We start from the raw sequence: 22,649 nt of genomic DNA on the forward strand, positions 1-22,649 counted from the left end.
TTGGTTGTTTAGCAACATGATGTTTGATCTCCATATGTTTGTGCAATTTTCAGTTTTCTTCTCGTACTTCTCGTACTCATACTCATTTCTACTTTCATACCATTGTGGTCGGAAAAGATGTTTGGTATGATTTCAAACTTCTTAAATTTATTAGGACTGACTTTGTGGCCTAACGTATGATCTGTACTGGAGATGGTTCATGTGCACTTGAGAAGAATGTGTACTCTGCTCTGTTGGATGGAACGTTCTGTAAATGTCTGTTCAGTCCCTTCGGCCTAACATGTGGTTTAAGCCCGATATTTCCTTATTGATTTTCTGTCTGGATGATCTATCCATTATTGAAAGTGAGGCATTGAAGTTCCCTACTATTATTGTGTTGATATCTTATTTCTTCCTTCAGGTCTGTTAACATTTAGGTGCTCTGATGTTGGGTGCGTAAATATTTACAAATGGTAAATCCTCTTGTTGGATTAACTCTATTATCATTATACAATATAATGACTTTCTTTGTATCTTATTATCGTTTTTGGCTAAAAGTCTATTTTCTCTGATTATAAATATAGCTACCTCTGCTTTCATTTGGTTTCCATTTGCATGGAATATCTTCTTCCATCCTTTTTTTTTTTCAGTCTGCGTGTGTCCTAAAAGCTGAAGTGAGTCTCTTGTAGACAGCATATAGTTCAGTTTTTGTTTTTGTTTTTGTTTTTACCATCCATTTAACCACTCTATCTTTTGGTTGAAGAATTGAGTCCATTTACATTTAAAGTAAATATTGATAGGTAGGGTCTTATTATTGCCATTTTGTTCTTTGTTTTCTGACTGTTTTGTCATTCCTTTTTTCCTTCTCCCCGCTCTCTTCCTTTGTGGTTTGATGATTTTCTGTTAGCGGTATGCTTAGATTACTTAAAAAAATTTTTTCTTGTATATCTAGTATACTTTTTTGCTTTGTGGGTTACCATGAGGCTTATGTAAAATATCTTATACCAGTCTATTTTAAGCTGATAACTTCAAGGACGTGCTAAAGTTACACATTTTTGTTCTCCCCCACGTTTTATGTTTTTGATGTCATGCTTTATGTCTTTTTCTCTAGTATACTCGTTAACAAATTATTGTAGTTATATTTTTAATACTCTGCATTTTAATTTCTTTAATAATATTTTTACTATGGTTTTGAGGTTTTTTTTTTTAGTGGTAGCTCTAGGGTTTACCACATATATTAATCAGAATCAGCTTCAGATTTACGGTAGCTTAATTCCAATGGTATATAGTAAGGTTAGTGCTATGTAGCTCTATTCTTTTTCTCTTTTTGTAATATTATTGTTATACATATTATATTTATTAATGCTAAAATCCAACAATGCACTGTTATAGAAGTAATTTCCTTAGTGTAATACAGGTTTGTTCCCACCCACCTTCTTTGTACTGTCATTGGTCTTATGTATTACAGGTCCAGCGATACAGTATATTCATATTACTTTATGCAACTGTTATATAAATCAGTTAAATTAAGAAAGTAGAAAATATGCATTTATACTGTCTTTCATAATTACACAGTTACCTTTACTGGTGCTTATTGTTTTTTCATGTGGATTCACTGAGGTCACTTGCTTTCAGCCTGAAGAACTTCCTTTAGCAGTTCTTGTATGGTGGGTCTGCTTGACAAATTCTTTCCTTTTCATGGTTATCTAGAAAAGTTTTCATTTCTTTTTTGTTGAAAGATAGCTTTGTTGGATATAGGATTCTTAGTTGATAGTTTTTCTTTGAGCACTTAGAATATGTTATCCCACTGCTTTCTGCCTCCATTGTTTCCATTGAGGAGTCAGCTGTTAATCTTACTGGGTTACTCTTTTAGGTGATGAGTCAAATTTCTATTTCTATATATATTCTCTATTTGATATGATATTGTCATCATGCCTTTATTTTTTTAAACATGTTTACAAATGGCCACCTTGAAGTCTTTTCCTGATAAATCTGATACCTGGTTGCTCTCACAGGCAGTTTCTATTGCCTGCTTTTTTCCTGGTTATGGGTCATACTTTCCAGTTTCTTTGCATGCCATTTAATTTATTGTGGGAAACTGGACATTTTAGAGTAATTGTTTAGTGACTAGCTGGATGATTTTAGTGAATATTGTTTCCTCGCCCGCAGTTTTAAATCTCTGGTGTTGCATCCTCAGAGATGTGCAGTTTGGGACATGCTCACAGTCACCTGGGATGACAGTGGTATTAGTAGGGCTCTTTTTTGCTCTTTCTCTGGCCACAGTCAGCTGTTAAAACTCCACTGATGGCTCTGTTATTTCGGGCAATGCCCTGTGGCATAAATTGCTCAGCAAGTTAATCTAAGCAAATTCTGGCTCCTTTGAAGGAATAATTTCTGAGGTCTGTGTTTGCTTTGTTCTGACCTCAGGATGGCTCCTCCCAGCTGTATTATTACCTGGTTATCTCCTGCAAACTAGCTGGCCTACAGTTTATCCTGTATTTTGAATCTCCTTCTAAGTGCCTTCCACCAGTTTCCAGTGTTAGTGAAAGTGCCTTAGCCTGAACGTCCCCAAGCTTGGTTACAAATGAAGTTGGTTTCTTTGGGGAAAAATTAGAAGCTATCTACTTTACTGCCTGCTTTTTCCCCATGCAAAATCTCTGAGCCAGAGCTCTGGAGTTTGGGGTAGGGGGTGGGGAGAGGGTGACGGCAGGTTTCTTTCTGAGTGACATCCCAGTTCTAGAAGCCGAGCTCTCAGTGTGCAGTAGGGATTTGATAGCAGCCTGAGGTGCTCCTGGCTTGCCTCTCTTGGCATGGAACCACTGTCACACAAATTGGGGCAAGGGTGATCAGGGCCCCAGTATTGTCAGTGTGCTGTGCCCAAAGCAGAGCCTTCTTACTGTGATTGAGTGCTGGGCGGAAGATGGGAGCCCCCACTTGCAACTACATTTGCCTGGAACTTACCTTCAGCAGCAGGTAGCTGGAGGCAGAATGAGAAATGCTGACATTGGGCTCTTCCTGGGAGGACACCTGCCCCTGGAAGCTAGAGGGAAAGGGTGCCCTTTGGTTTTGGCTGCAGCAGCCTGGAGTAGTCTTTCTGCCTGAGCTGTGAAGTTGAAAGTGAGGAGTGGTCTTGGTTCAGATACCAGATACTTTTGCTTCTCTTACCAAATTTTTGTAGATCTTCTTGGATGGATGTTTCTTTATTCACACTTTGTCTTTAGGACCATTTCCAGGGGCTTTGAATAGTTGTTTTTAAATACTTTTAACCAGTTTCGCTGGAGAGTGGGTCAGCAGAGCTTTTCCTTTTCATACCAGAAGCCCTCATCTGGCTTCGTTTTTATCTCTTCTAATAATTGGTCAAACCTCTACATATTCCCCAATTCACATTCCAGAAGACCCCAGGATGCTTTACTTGTCTATTACCACAGTCTCTGTTAGGCCATTTGGCTCTTGCATCTCACTGGGCCTCCTGCCTGTGTGTGGGTGGGTCCTGTCTGTGGCCTCCCCTGCATGGAGAGCAGCCCAGTGCTGCTTTCCTAAACAGGTGGCTCTGTAAGCCAGCTGTTGGCATTTGGAGGCAGGCCTGTATATTGCAGGACATTTAGTTTCTTGGTTCCCAAACATTAAATAAAATGGTAGTAACATATCCTCTCTAGTCATTGCCAACCAAAAATGGTCCCTCGCATTCACAAATGCCCCCTTAGGGGAGAACCCAGAGCTACCCTTAGGCTGAGAACACTGAAATGGACAAATGACGAGTAGAAAGCATAAGAAAGGAAACAAGAAGTATCCAACAATATAAAAAACTAGTGATTAAAATATAAATAGAACATTTGTAAGAATGGCAACGCGTCCATTAAAATTGTTTTCAAAGAATATTTTGTGACATGGGAGAATTCAGTGTGTTATGGCCATTAAATTAATTGTGATTCTAGATCCCTGTTTACTTTTTTAAAGTAAATTCACACAAAGAAAAGATTGGGAAGAAATTCCTTGTAAAAATTAGAAACGATGGTGGTCTTTGGGTTGTTGCTAAAGGTGATTTTAATTTTCTTCATACTTTCCTGTGTTGGCACATTAATATTTAAAGTCAAAGGGAGAATAGTTAGAATAACTGTCCCATCATTTTATATGGTTACCTATTTTTACTAGCATGCATCAAATAATTTTAAATATATTTAAAAATTACAGAAAGGGCACATACAAAGGGCCATGGGAGGATGGGAGGTGGGCTGAGTGGACTCTGAGGAACGAGTCTGACATTATCGCCAGATGGAGAAGCCGGTTAGGGGTGCTGGTGATGATTCTAGCTGGAGAGAGCCTCAGGTTCAAAGGCCTAGAATTGAGAAGGACTTGTTATATTTCAAGAATGAGTATTGTGACTGGAAAGTGGGATAGCTTAATGGAAGATGATACTGAAGAATTAAGTGTGGGTTAGATGGTATAATAGCAAATCTGTCTTGGGTGATGATGATAAAATTTTGTATTTGCATAGCTCTTTAGAGTGAAAGGCAGTGTGATGGCCAAAGGGTAGTTTCATATATTGGCTTTGCCACTTAATAACCATAATGACTGTCAGCTCCTAGAAAAATTATTTCATCTCTGAGCCTCAGCTCCACCATCTTGACAGTGGGTTAAAATAATTATTATGAGGGCTAAATAAAACTTATGTAACAGCTCTGAAAACTGTAATAGCAGTTATGTTATGTAGGGGAGGCAAAATTTTACCCCTACCCATCTTAGGTTTTCAGCTGGAATTCTTTAACAAAAAGACATTAACAAGTGAAAAAAAACCAAGTTTGTTAACATTGTGCAGCATACATCACGCAGGAGAAAACTCAACAGAGAGTAACTCAAAGCAGTAGCCTAGAATTCTAGTTTATATAGCATCTTCAACAAAGAGTAATAATTTTGTGGAGAAATGACAGGACAAAGGAAAGCAGTTCTAGGCTTCTAAGGATGACAGACTGCGAAGGTAAATATATGGGAAGAAACTAATGTAGTAAAGTTTGTTGCTGATTCCTCTGCTGGTGTCTTTGGGCTAATGACAGTCTGTCTCCAGTAATGGGAATATCCTGCCTTTTGAAGGAAAAGGAGGGAAGGTAGAGAGAGCTACTCTTGTGTTTACTGCTTATTAATTGCCTTCAGATCAAAATTTTTATGTCAGAGGCATATTTTGAGGGGACATAATCTGGTTTCCTTTAATTACTTTACAATTAACCTCTGTAGTAATTAGGCAGATTATTTCTTAGGGGGCTAGTCAAGAGTTAATCTTTATGAGGTTGAGGCCCACTGTTTCAAAGCAAAAGAGACTTACCTTATGAAATGAAATTTAAAAATAATATTCTTAAGTTTAGGCCTGGTTTCTTAAAGAAATCTATATATAAATAATTGCAGTCATAAGTTGATTACATATTTAAATTATTTGTTTCTAGGTTATTGACATCTTTTGGGTTAGGTTTCTAAAAGGGATATGAATATCAGGGGAGTTTTCAAGTATATTTATTCTGTGTGGAGCACTTTGAGAACTCAGAATCTTCATACAATGTTGACGGCAGGGCAGATAGGGAAAAGGGGAATGATTTTTTAAAACTGTTTATGAATAGTCATCACTGGAAACACATTTTTTAATAAAGCAATTTGAGCATGAATGTGACCTAATTATAACTAGTTGCCAGTTCTAATTTTTGTTGTTTTACTTGAATATTCTCTTGGGGACTTCACTGGTGGTCCAATGGTTAAGACGCCACACTTCCAGGGCAGAGGGCATGGGTTCGATCCCTGTTCTGAGAACTAAGATCCCACATGCTGCAAGGTGCGGCCAAAAAAAAAAAGTTTGAACAGTGTGAAATTAGTTGTGGATTGTGGTCAGCTGGTTTTTGTTCCACAGAAATACATTGAAGGTAATAAGCATTTAAAAATACAGCTTGTAGATTTCATCTGCATAGAAAAGTAGTGTTCCCTTCCTGAGGGTCTCACAGGAAAAAAGTAGTATGTGGGACAATCGAGGAAGAGGTTGTTTGGAAATGGCGCATAGCTTCTCCTTGTTTTCTGACTGTAGGCAAAGCCTAGTGGGCACAACCATCCATCTGTCATTGAAGTTGGTGACAGCCCTGTTAGCTCCAGCCTTACTTTGAATTGAGTAAGGATGGCAGTCTGCGGTCATTTGGATCTTTCCACAGAGACGCTGTGCTAGTATAAGGAAAGTATTCCTATGGGGAGTACATCAGAGCCCGTAGAAGATTCTTGTTGGCTTTTGCCGTCCTTGTTGATCCTATTTCTTACCAGTTCTTTTGATTCCATCTACACTTCTTTTTTTGTGTTAGGTTTCAGCCTTTGTCTTTGAGTCTACCAAATTGAGGAGAAGAACATTGTTTTGCTTTGGTTCTTTTTTGTTAAGCATTGTCTTGTGGGTTTGTTTTATTTCAGTGAATTTAATTTGAGTATCTTCTGTATACTGAAGGTAAAAGATAGTTTTTTGATCTTAAGGTCATTTACTCAGTCATATTATGAAGATAAATGTGTAAAAAATCACCTTTCAGTGAGGTAGAGATACAGGATGCTATGGGGACATGTAAGAAGGAATGACTGACCAGATCAGCCTTCATAGATGATGTATTTGAGTTGAGTCTTGAAGGGTGAATGTTTTGTAATTAACAAGATATTTTTGTTATAAATGATTAACAACATGTATTGAATGCTCACAGGCACATGCTAACTGCGTTACATGCATTTGGTCCTCTGAACAGCCCTCTAAGTTATAGATACTATTTCTGACTCTGTCATATTGAGGAATTGAGGTTTTGAGAAGTTAAGAAAATTTCCCTAGATTACACAGTAGAAGGTGGCTGTGAGCTAGGGTTTGGACCCCAGGTCTTACTGACACTAAAGTCCACGTTGTGAACTGTCACATTATATTGCACAGAGTCCATTCTCCCTAGAGAGGAGGATGGAAGAGGCTTCAGGAAGGGGGTGTTTTTGCCTAGTGTTGAGGTATGAAAAGGACAAGGTGAGGTAAAAGCATGGAGGTAACAGTGAAGTTAGTAGTTCCATGTGTCTGCAGTGAAATTATAATGTGCGGTTAGAGTCACTTGGACTAGATGTCAAAATGCAGATTCTTTGACCTCTTCCCCAAACTTACTGTATTAATATCTGGAGGTGAGAAGCACAAAAATCTGTATGTTTTCCTCCAAAGCTCTCCAAGTTATTCTTATGCAAAAGTTTGGGAACTGCTGCTGTAGCACATAGGGTTGATGGTGGTGAGAGGGCAGAAATGAGTCTGGAGAGGTAGGCAGGAGTTTGCTTCATCATTATAAACTTTTTTTGGGAATTTATTTATTTATTTATTTATTTATGGCTGCGTTGGGTTTTCGTTGCCGCACACGGGCTTTCTCTAGTTGCGGCGAGCAGGGGTTACTCTTCGTTGCAGTGCGCGGGCTTCTCGTTGCGGAGCACTGGCTCTAGGCGTGTGGGCTTCAGTAGTTATGGCACATGGGCTCAGTGGTTGTGGCTCGCAGGCTCTAGAGCGCAGGCTTAGTAGTTGTGACGCATGGGCTTAGTTGCTCCGTGGCACATGGGATCTTCCCGGACCAGGGATGGAACGCGTGGCCCCTGCATTGGCAGGTGGATTCTTAACCACTGCACCCCTGAGGAAGTCCCCATTATAAACTCTTAGGCTTTGTGTAGACATTTTCTTTTTCTAGTACTCATCAGGAGTGCTTCTGTTTCTGACTGATTGTAAGATCAACCAGCTTTTGACAAAGGACACTGGTATACATCTTGATTTTGTTATGTGTGTGTGTGTGCTTGCTGTAAAGCTGGAGTTTCTCAGAGTCAAAGCCTTGCAGCATTCCGGGACCTACCCTGGATTAACAGCATTGTGTAGTAAAAACTGGATTTCCCAGATTCTTCCTTATGCTTTTAAGATGATATGTATTGACAAACTCCAAGATGAGGATTTCAAATATATCTTCTGGAACTAAGGTCCAGTAAAATATGTTTTTGAAAATGCTCCTATAGATATTTCTTCATGGAATTTACTGTGTGACTTGGTTTTGAATGTTTTACCAATTTATGATGGAAGGTTAGAATGCAAGTTCAACAGTTTTGAGTTTCTTTTACTGGAAACAGGTGTCCTGAGTTGTTTGGTTCTTTACAAGGACTCCTATTTGACATTCTTATACTACTTTGTAATTTACAAATTGATGTTTGCTTTACAGCAGTTTTATTATTTATTTTGTAATTTTAAAATGTTAATTATCTCTGTGCATGTATATTATGGCACTGGTCATAAAGAGTGTGTTACTGTTTGATTGCTGAGATAAACGATCAGATCATTCATTATGGGTAACCAGAAGTTATTTATAACTACAACATAAATAATCATAAGAGGGAAGTGTGAGGCATTATAGACATTTCTAAAGCCTCTGAGGACACTTAGAGCGCTCAATTTCTCTGACAGTTAAAATTAGGGATTTTTTAAAAATATTATTAAGAAATAGCATTTAAATGGTAGCTTCTACTATTGATTTGTTGTACTCATATTTGACTTTTTAAAAACTGTATTTTGGATTTTTTTTTAAGTTTGCAATTTAGACTAATTGCTGAAACCAGTCTAAAATTTTTGAATAGTGTCTTGATAACTTTTAAGGTTAACTCTTTTCCCAAATCCTATGATGTCTTCACCTGACTGCCTTCTTTAACTTGAGTTTGTCGACCAGTACTTTCTTACTGCAGTGATTTCCCACGTTTTCCCCACTGTGCCACACATAATGGATAGATACTCAGGATTTTATGAAACTCCTCAAAAACTGATGGGAATTCATAAGTTTCACAATCATGAATTACATGTAATGTCCTTGTAATGGTGGCTTGTTTGGAATGCATACACCATGTGTTGGGAAGTCCAGGGTAGAGTGTAACAGATAAGTTTTGGGTAGACTACTCAGTTCATGGTATATCTCCTTTCTTTGGGAGTGGCTCCCAGTGCTGTGCCCCGGCTCTGGCATTGAGTCACAGAGTAATGACATCCTCTGTTGCTGTGGCCAGTTAGATCATGTCTCCTGGGAATTTAAAATTTAGATCCTGGACACTGAAATTTAGCAAGGTGAGAGCTGAGTCATGTTATTGATAGAGCTCTAGTGAAAGGTCCTTGAGTTTCCTTTTCTAAACTCTCTGAGCTGCCTTGGTTCCTACCCTTCTTGAGCCTTTAGCCATTTATTCCACTTTGATTCTGGAAAGATTGTTCTTTTTTTCTGGAGCTAGCCTGAGATGATTTCTGTTGTTTGCAGCTGAGTCACACATGAACATGTTGTTAGAGTTATGTCATGTGTATGCCACAGAAAGCATTCCAAAAGCCAGTTAACAATTTCCCCTTTTGCCTCCTGCTTTAGTTGCCTCTGCTGGTACCTGTATGTTTCGTCTTCTGCCCTCAGTAATGCAGTTAACTTCTTAATTCAGTCATCACAAACTAATTCCGAATACCTGTTGTCTACACACCTTTTATAGCTTAGTCTCGTAAAGATCCCTTCCTGTAGGCTTTCAAAATGTCACACATACCTTCATAACAGTGCATGTTATACTGTATTGTTATGGTATATTTGGCTGGCTCATTAGACAACATTTCCTTAAGGTCAGGCACTGAGACACATTCAGCCTTGATTCCTAGCACCTTGCACGTAGTAGACATTAAACAAATACTTGTTGAGTTAATTATTCCTCACTTTAAATTATTCTCATTTAAGTCTTTTTATTAAATGAGAAAATTAAGTAAGTAATTACTTTCTTACACAGTAAGTAAGTAGGTAAGTAAGTAATTACTTACTTAGTAAGAATTTACTGTGATTTTGTATATACCAGACACCATTCTGTGCTCTGAAGCACTGAGTGTGCCTTCTCAGTGAAGAAAACAGACTAAAAAATGCCTGCCTTCTTAGGGCTTACATTCTGGATAGTTAATTTTTTCATCTATATTCTTTTAAAATATAAAAGAATTAAATTATGAAGTATGGCCAAGAGTAAGCTTCTAGCCATATATAGAGTACTATATCTTGTACTGTATCAAAAGGTTCTATGTTATTTCTCCTGTCCTAATTTAATAGATAAATGCCAGTTTCATTGGGGTAGTAGGATGTATGACTGACAAATCCAGTGCTATGCTGTGAGTGTCCCGTGATAATGAAAGAAAAATGTCTTTGGGAAATTTGAAAAGCTTATTATTTTAGAAAGTTTCCTGAATATGTTATACTTGAATGAATATGTATAGCAGTTACTGTATCTTTGGAACTCTGTGCTATCAAGATGGCAATGAAATATGGAGGGGAAAAACCCTCAAACATATTTTATAAGCTTATTTTATAATTTTTTGTACTCTTTCTGAAGTTGTAGACACAACATACTTAATCTTCTTTAAATGAGCCCGAAGCAAGTTAAAGTGTGGGTTTTGTGAAAATATTTTAATGCCTTTTATCTTGTCACTGTATATTCTCTTACTGCTTAATTATTTCATTGCGTGATATGGTGGGCATATACTTTATTAAAGGCTCTTTGTTCCTTGAAAATTGATCTGTGGTAAGTTCAGGAAATGTCCGTCATCTATTCTAAAGAAAAATATTTGGCTCAGTAAACTTTTAAGGGGGAAAACTCAAACACAGAAGTACTTTACTTTTTAAGCCAGAATATTAATAACCATGTTACTGAAAGTTCAGATACTATTCTAGAAGGGAAAAAATTCCCCACATTCTAGTTATTAGTATTTTGGTGTGTTTAGTTTTATATATTTTTCTCTGCATTTAAAAAACATAGCTATAATATCAAATTTGTACCCTAGAGTTTTCAGATTACTTCATGTAACATTATTTGTTAGCATAGCTAGATTAGTCAGTGTTTTCCCTAAAGCTTAAACTTTTGTGCCAGGGTTACTAGATATATGTCCAAGACTGCTCTAAGCCTCAGCTTTCTTATCATGGAAAATACTCTCGTGAGGAGTACACTAGCAGGAGAGACCCTAACGTGGTAACTTGGCTCTATTGCTCGTCTGTTGTCTCCTTATTTGTTCAGATTCACCTGGGAGAATGTGCCCTAAGTATAATTTGGCCCTTTAAATAAAGTAAAGTTTTATAGTTCTCTTCCTTAAAATAACTTTAACGTTATAAAACCCAAGAATGTTCCTTTTTTGCGAGAACTTGGGTACATGTTTGCTTGTATGTACTTAAGGAATATATTTAGGAGCGAGAATTACATGAGAAAGTTAAGGTTTATTTTTTGTTGTTGTTTAGTCTAGCTTTTCAAAGTATAAGGCACCGGAGAGTAATCTGGGGGTCTATGCTTTACCGATTCACGAAGGCAGGTTATCGTTCCTCATTTTGGGATCTAAACCATGCTACCATTTCACAGATGAATGGCCTTTTTAAAAGTGGAATGTTTCTATATACGTATAGGATGAGAATTCTACATTTAAGCATGCATAGTCCTGCTTTTTTTTTTTAAGTTGAAAATTTTTAACATTTTTACTACCAAAGCTTTTTTTGCACTTTCCTAATTTTTTCTCCCTTGATTTTTCAGAATGAACCTAGTGATCGAGAAGATGGCCTCAACAAAAGACATCATGTGACAGACTCTGAGAACGATGACCCCTCAAATCTTAATGCCAGTGACTCTGAAAGTGAGGAGCTTCAAAGGCAAAAGGACAGCGACTCTGAATTTGAAGGGCATGCAGAGCCTCCTGCGAGCGATTCTGAAAACGAGGACGCCAATCGCCATGGGAGCGGCTCTGAGAGTGAGGAGCCCAGGAAGTTACCTGGGAGCGACTCTGAAAACGAGGAGCTGCTTAACGGGCACGCAAGCGACTCCGAGAACGAAGATGTTAGGAAGCCCCCTGCCAGCGATTCAGAGGTCGAAGAGCTCCCCAAAAGTCCTGCCAGTTACTCGGAAACAGAGGATGCTCTAAAACCCCAAGTCAGTGACTCTGAGAGTGAGGGGCCCCCAAGACACCCAGCCAGCGACTCGGAAAATGAGGAGCTTCCCAAGCCTCAAGTTAGTGACTCTGAAAGTGAGGACCCACCAAGGCAGCAAGCCAGCGACTCGGAAACTGAAGAGCTTCCCAAACCCCGAATTAGTGATTCGGAAAGCGAGGACCCCCCAAGGCACCAAGCCAGTGACTCGGAAAATGAAGAGCTTCCCAAACCCCGAATTAGCGATTCGGAAAGCGAGGACCCGCCAAGGCACCAAGCCAGTGACTCTGAAAACGAGGAGCCTCCCAAGCCCCGAGCCAGTGACTCTGAGAGCGAGGAGCCTCAGAAGGGGCCTGCCAGCGACTCGGAAGCTGAGGCTGCCCCCAGACACAGACAGCAGCCGGAGTCTGAGGAGGACAGCGACAGGGAGAATAAGAGAGAGGACCCAGAAATGCAGGCTGACCCCTTTCATTCAGACGCCCTTGTAGACAGGAAGCGCTTCAACAGTTCTGACAGCGAGGAGGAAGAACCCAAAAGGCCCCAGATTGACAGTGATGAGGATGAAGAAAAGGAGGGGGCGGAGGAGAAAGTAGCAAAGCGGAAAGCTGCTGTGCTTTCTGAGAGTGACGATGAAGAGAAAGCATGTAAGGGATGATTTGGGGCTGTTTATCCTTAGCTTTACTTTTATTTATTTATTTATTTGGCTGCGTCGGGTCTTAGCTGAGGCACACGGGCTCTGTAGTTGTGGAACGCGGACTCCAGAGCACACAGGCTCAGTAGTTGCGGCATGCGGGCTTGTTTTCCCCATGGCATGTGGGATCTTAGTTCCCTAATCAGGGACCGACCCTGTGTCCCCGGCATTGGAAGGCAGATTCTCCACCACTGGACCACCAGGGAAGTCCCTCCATAGCTTTACTTGTTGTCTAAGCTTATAACTATGAAGCATTGTTTCTTTTCCTGGAATGTTAGGTCTGTATTCTCTCATTCAACTTGATGTTCTAAAATATCACCAGGATACTGGTTTTCATTGGCAAGTGTTTCGGTGTTTTGTTTTGTTTTGTTTTTTGTTTTGGCTGCACCATGTGGCTTGTGGAATCTTAGTTCCCCCACCAGGGATTGAACTCATGAGCTTGGCAGTGAAAGCCCGGAGTTCTAACCACTGGACTGCCAGGGATTTCCCTCATTGGCAAGTCTTAAATTTCCTTTGAGTTGTTCTAGCAGCATTTGTTAAGTTCTGACTGCCTCAGAATGATAAACTAGGGGGCTTCCCTGGTGGCGCGGTGGTTGAGAGTCCGCCAGCCGATGCAGGGGACACGGGTTCGTGCCCCGGTCCGGGAAGATCCCACATGCCACGGAGCAGCTGGGCCCATGAGCCATGGCCGCTGAGCCTGCGCGTCCAGATCCTGTGCTCCACAACGGGAGAGGCCACAACAGTGAGAGGCCCGCGTACCGCAAAAAAAAAAAAAAAAAACGGGAAAAAAATATGATAAACTAGACTGCATTGCAGTGGCAATATGAAAGATTTATATGAAAATATAAATTTTTTTAAAGATTTTTTATTTATTAGTTTATTTTTGGCTGCGTCAGGTCTTAGTTGCGGCATGCAGGATCTTTCGTTGCAGCTCGCAGGCTCTTCGTTGTCCGCGGGCTTCTCTCTAGTTGTGGCTTGCAGATTTTCTCTCTCTAGTTGTGACGCACAGACTCCAGGGTGTGTGGGCTCTGTAGTTGTGGCGCGCGGGCTCCAGAGTGCATGGGCTCTGTAGTTTGCAGCATGCTGGCTCTAGTTGAGGTTTGCGAGCTCAGTAGTTGCGGCATGAGGGCTTAGTCGCCCCACAGCGTGTGGGATCTTAGTTTCCTGACTAGGGATCAAACCCACTTCCCTTGCATTGTAAGGCAGATTCTTTACCACTGGACCACCAGGGAAGTCCTTTTTTTTTTTTTTTACTGGAAAGGGTAATGTTTCAAAAGAATACTTTTACATGAAAACCCAGCCTTATCCAGAGTTAACTGTGGTCTCTTTGACAGCTGCTGTGCTGTCACTACATCCCTTCTAGACAGTAACTGAGCTCCCATGCGTACTTGTCTTCAGTTGTTAAACATTGTTGAATGCCCAAATTCAAGGAAGTTTGTGAGGGACTCTGTTTAGAGACTCCATGTCTCCACAAAGTATTCCAATCTTTACTACTTGATTACTTTTTTTTTTTTTTCTTGGGGGTACGCTGGCCTCTCACTGTTGCGGCCTCTCCCGTTGCGGAGCACAGGCTCCAGACGCGCAGGCTCAGCGGCCATGGCTCACGGGCCCAGCCGCTCCGCGGCATGTGGGATCTTCCCGGACCAGGGCACGAACCCGCGTCCCCTGCATCGGCAGGTGGACTCTCAACCACTGTGCCACCAGGGAAGCCCTTGATTACTTTTTTATGAAGCATCTTTTTGGGAAAAGGCATTTCTTTATAACCCGACAGTTGTTCAAGGAGAAGGGAAAAGAGCACCACATGTGCAGTTTTCTAAGGTCGATGAGAAATTCCAGATTGAGCAGTGATGGATGACTGAGGAACATGGGGATTCCACAAAAGAATATCCAAGCCTTTAGAGTTCTGCTACTATTAGGCAGCACAGAAGAGATTCTACTCTTATTTTCTCTGCTCCCCAAAAGGAAAGGTAGCTATTGATGCCCACTTTTATGTTAATGAAAATCTTCATCTTTTGGCCACTTTTTCCTATATAGAAAATAATTGTAAGATGACTCTGAATCTTTTAGCTATTTATTTTTTATTCTAAACTGTGTATCATGAGGCCTTTGGTTTTTGCCACGGACTGACATTTTAGAGCACCTGTTGTACTTAGTAATACAGTGACTGTGATGGAGTAAGATTAATGATGATTTTTTTTTTCAACAGCAGCAAAGAAGAGTCGTGTTGTCTCTGATGCAGATGACTCTGACAGTGATGTTATATCAGACAAATCAGGCAAAAGAGACAAGATGATAGCATCTGACAGTGAAGAAGAAGCAGGGAAAGAATTGTCTGATAAGAAAAATGAAGAGAAGGACCTGTTTGGGAGTGATAGTGAGTCAGGGAATGAAGAAGAGTAAGTGACAGTGTAACCTGAACTTCCCAGGGTTCATACAAGGCTGTAGAGAGAGGGGTTTGTCTTTCAGGGTTTTTAAACTTGTATTAAAATTCCGTGTTGAGGTGTAATACAATATACCCTGCCTAATTTCATGACCTTGGGGGACTCAGGATTTTAGATCCTGAACTATTGCTGCATGCTACAACATGGATGAACCTCAAAAATATTATCTTAAGTGAAAGAAGTGAAGAGGACATGTTATCTGATTCCACTTACGTGAGGCTCAAGAACAGGCAGAACTAATCTGTGGTGGTGGAAATCAGAGTGGTGGTTGCCTCTGGGATGTTGATGGGGGGACTGACTAGAAAGGGCCATACGGGAACTTTCTGGGGAGATGGAATTGTTCTGTTAGGGTAATGGTTACGTGAATGTGTGCTTTTGTCAAAACCCATTGAAATGGACACTTGAGATCTGCATGTTTTACTGTTATTAAATTATACCCTATTAGAAAAATATTTTATGATTCCTATACAAATGAGAAGAAAGCAAATGAAAGTTTTTTATATTTTCTAGAAATCTTATTGCAGACATATTTGGAGAATCTGGTGATGAGGAGGAGGAAGAATTTACAGTAAGTATAAGATGGAAAGATTTCCTCTTTGATTATGCTTTTTTTGTTTTTATGGCAGTGGTTGTCTAGTAGGAGATTCCAATAAGTAGAAATAAATAGCTACGATGTATCCAGTAGAAAAATCTAGAACAAAGGTATTCAGAAAGTGAAATAAAGGTGTCTACAAAGACATAAAAGGAAAATAATGGACAAAATTGAATTAAAGGGAGGAAGGAACACATGAAGAGACAATGAAAATGCGCTTTATAATGCTAAAGAGAAAGAATCACAGCAGTTACGGAGCTTCTGATTATAGCAATGGCACCTGAGGTAATTTGGACCAGCCCTTCTGCTAAGGACAACTACAGAAGCTAGACAAAACGTTTAAAAAATCTGCTCATCATCATAAGAACTAGATAACAAAGAATTACTAAGCCAAAAACGAGCAAAAGATAGAAACCTAAAGAGGTAAGCTCAGCATTTAGAACTGCTTTTTCTGGGATGTTCATCTACTCAAGCTGAGAGGCTAAATTTATTTTTGATTGCCTCAAGGCTTAAGAGAGAAAACTGGGAGGTCGGGGCCTGCTGAGGTTAGGGGACCCTTAAAACCCCGTGCTCTGGATTGAGATTGCTAGGATTAAGGGTGAACTGGAAGTTAGACTAGCCTTTGCTCAGATTTTAGGCCATCTTTGAGTCATCTAGCAACATAGAGAACCTCAGTCTCAGAAGTTTTTTTGTTCTTTTTTTTTTTAACATCTTTATTGGAGTATAATTGCTTTACAATGGTGTGTTAGTTTCTGCTTTATAACAAAGTGAATCAGTTATACATATACATATGTTCCCATATCTCTTCCCTCACCCTCCCTAAGTCTCAGAAGTTTGATTGTAGTGATTCTTAAACCATTGGCTGGCTCTCAGGCACCTGACGTATCCAAACAGAAATCCTTTCAGGACAAAAGTAACATCATCACAGACCTCAAATTATTTCTTTAGTTTTTCAAATACACAGTACACACTTATCTGTAACATTTAAAAAGAAACAATAGTAACAGCAGATAACAGAAATAGACCTAGGGGCTCTAGATATAGGAATTTTAGATACTGCCTTTAAAAAATATATATGTTTATTAGCAAGGTAAAGGATTGAAAAGTTTCTTAGAGCCAACAGTTTTTTTTAAAATACCTGAAAAAGAACCAAGTAGAAATTCTGGAACTGTGAAAATACAGTAACTGAAATTAAAACCTTGGTGGATGAGTTTAACAACAGATCAGACGTATTTGAAAAGAAAATGAGTGAACTGGAAGGTGAGTTAGAAGGAACTGTGTAGAGGGACTTCCCTGGTGGCACCGTGGTTAAGACTCCGCGCTCCCAGTGTATGGGGCCCAGTTTCAATCCCTGGTCAGGGAACTAGATCCCACCTGCATGCCACAACTAAGGAGCCCGCCTGCTGCAACTAAATAAATAAATAGAAGGAACTAAGGAGCCCGCCTGCCGCAACTAAGACCTGTCACAACTAACTAACTAAATAAATAAATAGAAGGAACTATGTAGAATGAAGCATTGATATTAGTGTGGAAAATGTAAAAAGTAAAACATAAATTATGCATGAGAAGGTTTAACAGAGTGACTTGGAATCCCAGAAGGACAGGGGGAAAATGTATATGTATATATATCAGAAACAGTATTTAAAGAAATGATTCATAAAGCCATAGAGTCTAGAAGTTCTACAAATTGCAAGCAAGATAAAAACAAAGCAATCCACACTTAAATATTGGGTTGGCCAAAAAGTTCGTTCGGGTTTTTCTGTAACCTTTTTTTTTTTTTTTAATTAATCATTATTTACTTCTGGTTGCACTGGGTCCCTGCTGCCGCGCACAGGCCCTCTCCCCGTTGCAGCGAGCAGGGACCACTCTTCGCTGAGGCATGAGGCCTCTCACTGCGGTGGCCTCTCCTGCCGTGGAGCACAGGCTCCAGGCGCGCGGGCCCCAGCAGCTGCAGCACACAGGCCCAGCAGTTGTGGTCCGCGGGCTCCAGAGCGCAGACTCAATAGCTGTGGTGCCCAGGCCCAGGTGCCCCGCGGCACATGGGATCTTCCTGGACCAGGGCCCGTACCCGTGTCCCCCACACCGGCAGGCGGGCTCCCAGCCACTGCGCCACCAGAGAAGCCCGTAACTTTTTTTTTTAATTAATTAATTTATTTGGCCGCGCAGGGTCTTAGTGGCGGCACACGGGATCTTTAGTTGTGGTATGCAGGATATTTAGTTGCGGCACACGGACTCTCAGTTGCGACGTGCATGTGGGATCTAGTTGCCTGACCAGGGATCGAACCCGGGCCCCCGGCATTGGGAGCGTGGAGTCTTAACCACTGGACCACCAGGGAAGTCCCTTTCTGTAACATCTTATGGAAAAACCTGAATGAACTTTTTGGCCAACCCAATACACCACAGGAAAATTGCAAGAAACCAAAGAAAACAGGAAAGTCTTTAAAGCAGCCAAAGGGGAAAAGATACTACATTCAGAGAGGCAACTGTTATTTTAACAGCTAACTTCTCAACAGACGTAATAGAATCCAATAACTGCAAACTTGAAGTTCTTTTATATTCAGTAAAAATTCTTTTCAGGAATGAAGGTTCCCTGCTTATTTCATCTTACCAAAATGCCAACTGAAGGAAATACTAAAGGCAGAAAGAAAATCTCAGGTGGAAGGTCAAGGATGCAGGAAGGGAAAAAGAGCAACAAAAGCATGTGGCTAGGTCTAAATGTGTAATGACCATGCAAAACAAAGTCACGTCTGGTGTGGTTTAAAATGCACATAAAATGAAAACATGACAGCAGTAACATTGGGTATTTACGTGGAATTGAAATGTTCACAGGTCTCTGCAAATGTATGTGAAAGTCCATTAGTAGTCTTTGGTAAGTTAGGATGTGCATTGTAATCTCTAAAAAGACTAATGGAATGTGTCACTTCCAACCTAATAGGGAAAAATGAAATAATAGAAGCGAGTCAATCCAAAAGAAAACAAGAAAAGAGAAAAAGAAATGCAGAACGGGGACAATTAGAAAGTAGTACATAGTAAGATAGCAGAGATAAACTTTGATAATATCAGACATCACACTGAAATATATTAAGTGCTCCAATTAAAGGACAAATTAAAGACTGGATTTTAAAAATAGCTATATATTAATTTCGAAATTCATCTGAAACAGAAGATAGAGTTGAAAATAAAAGGATGGAAAAAGGTACTCTCTCCGAACACTAACCAAAAGAAAACTGGTGTAGCTTATATGAATATCAACGAGGTAGACTTTAAGGCAAAAACCATTGTTCGAGATAAAGAGGGTCGCTTTATATTGAAAAAAGGGTTTAAAATTGTACCTAGCCATGTACCTAGTAATATGGCTTTAAATATGTATAAGCAAAACAAAAATTGACAGAACTGTGAAGAGAATGAACAGATCTGTAATCTAAGTGGAATGTAAACAATGGAATAATCAAGACCAAAAAACCAGGAAAGATAGAAAAGAGAAGTGTCTCTTTTTATATAATCCAGATATAAGCCCTTTAGAGATTATAAAAGATAAAAATATCTTCTGTTCAGTGGCTTGCCTTTTCACTTTTTAAATGGAGTCTTTGAGGAGCAAAAGTTCTTAATTTTAGTGTAAATCAACTTTCCCAGTCTTTTCATTTATGTTGAAAGTTTTCTGAGTTGTAAGAAATTTTCGCCTGTCCCCAAGGTTATAAAAATATTCGTCTGAGTTATTCTTTCGAAGCTTGATTATTTTATCTTTTTCGTTTAGTTATATTGTCCACCTGGAATGGGTTTTTGTGTGCAGTATATATGAGATAGTCAAGATTTCCGCCTCCCATTTGTAGTATCTAGTTGAACCCGACTACCCTTTTCCACTATTCTGCCATCTTTGTCATAAATCGAGTATGTATATATTTTCTAATCTGTTTCTGAAGTATCTTTTCTGTTCCATTGGTCTATCCGTGCACCATTAATGCATAACCCTTGATATTTGGTTATTTATGCCCTTTAAGGTTGTTCTTCTCTAAGATTGTCTTGGCTTTTCTTGGTTCTTTGCATTTCCGTATAAAATTTAAATCGAGCTTTTGCAAAATGTACAAACTATAGACAACATTTTCTGAATGCAATGAAATTAAAAATCAGTGAGCTTCCCTGGTGGCGCAGTGGTTGAGAGTCCGCCTGCCGATGCAGGGGACACGGGTTTGTGCCCCAGTCCGGGAAGATCCCACGTGCCGCGGAGCGGCTGGGCCCGTGAGCCTTGGCCACTGAGCCTGTGCGTCCGGAGCCTGTGCTCCGCAACGGGAGAGGCCACAACAGTGAGAGGCCCACGTACCACACACACACAAAAAAAATTAGTAACAAAATTAGCACATAAAAGCACCCTTGCCACCCCCAAATTTAAAACTTACTTGTTAAATAGTTCTTGGGTTAAAAAAGAAGTCAGTACTTTCATTACTAAAGCAAGAGAGGATGAAAGTAGATGAATTTAGAGTCTAATTCAAGATAGTAGAAGAATAGTAAATAAGCCTAAAGAAAATAGAAAAGAATTCATTCAACAAATATTCGAGAGCCTGTATGCCAGAGATTGTTTGGACATTGCCCTCATGGGGCTTATACTCAGTTAAGCAACATTTTACAAGCATAAGTTATGTTCCTCTAGTGTGGAGAGTGGACATCAACTTGATTATGGGTTCTGTTCAGTGTAGAAAACAGCATACTAGGGGAACCATTGGGGAGGCCTTTCTAAGTATAACATGAAAGTTGGAAGCTATAAAGAAAAGACTGACCATTTAAATTACATAAAAAATTAAAAATTATACCCAGAAAACATTACCATAAACAAAATCAAACTGTACAGATGTCAGGATTGTGCAGTTCCCGTCATGTAGCAAGGGCTAATTTCCCTAATTTTTAAAGAGATTTTCCATACCAATAAGACAAAAGATCCAACGGAAAACTGGCCATAGGATAATGAGAGTTCACAGAGAAATAGCAACAGATGGCTTTGAAACATGAGAAATGCCCAGCTTTACTCATAATAAGAGGATGCAAAGAAAGCTACAGAGATGCCTTTTGTTTTTTTCAGTCCAGAGGTTGCAAATATCAGTGCTTGATAACCTTCTGTAGTAGTGGGAAGGTGAGGAAACAGGTGAATTTGTGCTTTCCTGGAAGGAGAGTTAATTTGGTGTAACCTCTGTAGAAGACAGTTTGCAGATGTTTCTCAAAATTTCAAATACACATACCTAAATGTCATTAGGGAAATGTTTAAATTATGGTTGCAGTTATTTGGGGAAATCATCTAAAGCCTTAAAAATGAAGGAGACAAGAAAACTAATAACACTAAGGGCTAGGGTGGGAGGGAGCTTTTTTGCTATCTGCCTTTTGATATCTACTTAATTTTTATTCTTTATGAATGTATTACTTTAAAAATGCAAAATATTAAGAGCAGTTACATAGAAGAGAGTCTGTAATGAGGTTGTGGTAACTCCGGCTAACTTACCCTGCCTTTAGGGTTTTAACCAAGAAGATTTGGAAGAAGAAAAAAGTGAAACACAGGTAAAAGAAGCCGAAGATTCAGATTCTGATGATAACATAAAGAGAGGAAAACAGTAAGTTTGTTTTATTTTTTTAAAAAGGACTTTGTTAAAGAGAACTTTAAAAATGAAGGTAGAGACTAACAAACTTTGTTTTTCTTATTTTGGTTCCTGATTAAGTGTAGGAAAGAATCTTCCGTTTTTGTTCTCCCATCTACTTCTCTATATACAGTGCTGTCCAAAAATTATTTGCTGTTGTTATTTTTCTGTCATTTGCCCTGTGCTCAGCTGTCTTAATTTGTGGGGCCGTATGGTTGCCAGGCTTTTCATTTATATCTCACCAAGTAAGTTCTTCTGAAAAATAACCTAATAAAAACTTTTTTTGAGAGAGAGAGAGAAAACTGATTTGGGGGTCCCAGGGGGGAAGTTTTAGGTACAAAGTATTCCTTGATTGTATTTCACATAGTTTTGTTGAGATGGTTGGAATCTATGTTCAGAAGAATCTAGTGTCATGAAAGGTGACAAACATAGAATGATTTGTTAGTTACTGTTTATAAAGATGATGCTTTAATTCCTAGTGACATGCAAGAGTTAAGCTGAATGAGTTTGGCAGTACCTTTGGAAATTAAGTTATAAACCATATCATCTTATTTATATGATAGAGGCAGAGAGCATATTAGCTCCTTGTTAAGTGTAAAGATTCAGGTAAAGCTACAAAGTCTTTTTGAGGCTCAGCAGATTTGTAGATCTCCATCTTTATCTCAGTCACATTATGTTTTGAGAGTTATACTTCTTATCACTAAAAAACAGCGGGTTTTTTTTCCCTACTTACTCTGTATAAGACAAAAATATTCAGATAATTGGAAACCACTCTTTCCCCCTGCAAAAAGGCGACGCAACTAAAACTGAACCATGGAGTGGCAGGCAAAACTTGAAATTTGAAATTGTCTTTTTCAGGCTAACACATGTAAGCACGAACATAGTGTATGAAGGTGTAGGACTATTAGTATTTAATATGTAACTGTTGGGAAGTTGAGCATAAAATTTATGATCACTTGTTCTTTTAAAAGCAATTTTAAAAGTACTTGCACTTTAAAAGAAAGTAGCACTTCACTGAGTTAGAATTAAGAAAGTTGGTGGTTCTTAACTGTCATAAAAGAAAATGTGTATTTAAACGGGAATTTATATTTCACTTAATTTTGGGTTACCGCTTAGCATGGACTTTCTGTCGGACTTTGAGATGATGTTGCAGCGGAAAAAGAGCATGAGTGGCAAGCGCAGGCGTAACCGTGATGGTGGCACTTTTATTAGTGACGCCGACGACGTTGTGAGCGCCATGATTGTCAAGATGAATGAAGCTGCTGAGGTGAGATACGTCACTTCTAGCTTCATCTTTCTTTCTCCCACATAATTGATTATGTGGCCTTTTTTGTTTTGTTTGTTTGTGAGGCATGTGGGATCTTAGTTCCCAGACCA

At 39.4% G+C, this 22,649-nt stretch overlaps 1 protein-coding gene across 5 annotated transcripts in view; it reads left to right on the forward strand.

Moving 5' to 3' along the window:
* The window catches only part of IWS1 (interacts with SUPT6H, CTD assembly factor 1), a 48,325-nt gene that overhangs the window by 8,875 nt on the left and 16,801 nt on the right, over positions 1-22,649 (forward strand). For 4 of the 5 annotated variants that reach the window (XM_060106702.1, XM_060106703.1, XM_060106705.1 and 1 more), the window contains exons 3-7: positions 11,542-12,574; positions 14,828-15,017; positions 15,573-15,630; positions 21,151-21,248; positions 22,389-22,539. In XM_060106702.1, the coding sequence (XP_059962685.1) occupies positions 11,542-12,574; positions 14,828-15,017; positions 15,573-15,630; positions 21,151-21,248; positions 22,389-22,539 (1,530 nt within the window). The remainder of the gene's footprint in view (positions 1-11,541; positions 12,575-14,827; positions 15,018-15,572; positions 15,631-21,150; positions 21,249-22,388; positions 22,540-22,649) is intronic. The other variant, XM_060106704.1, reaches the window with a different exon arrangement.

Source organism: Mesoplodon densirostris, chromosome 8 (genome assembly GCF_025265405.1).
Source record: "Mesoplodon densirostris isolate mMesDen1 chromosome 8, mMesDen1 primary haplotype, whole genome shotgun sequence".
NCBI lineage: Eukaryota > Metazoa > Chordata > Mammalia > Artiodactyla > Ziphiidae > Mesoplodon > Mesoplodon densirostris.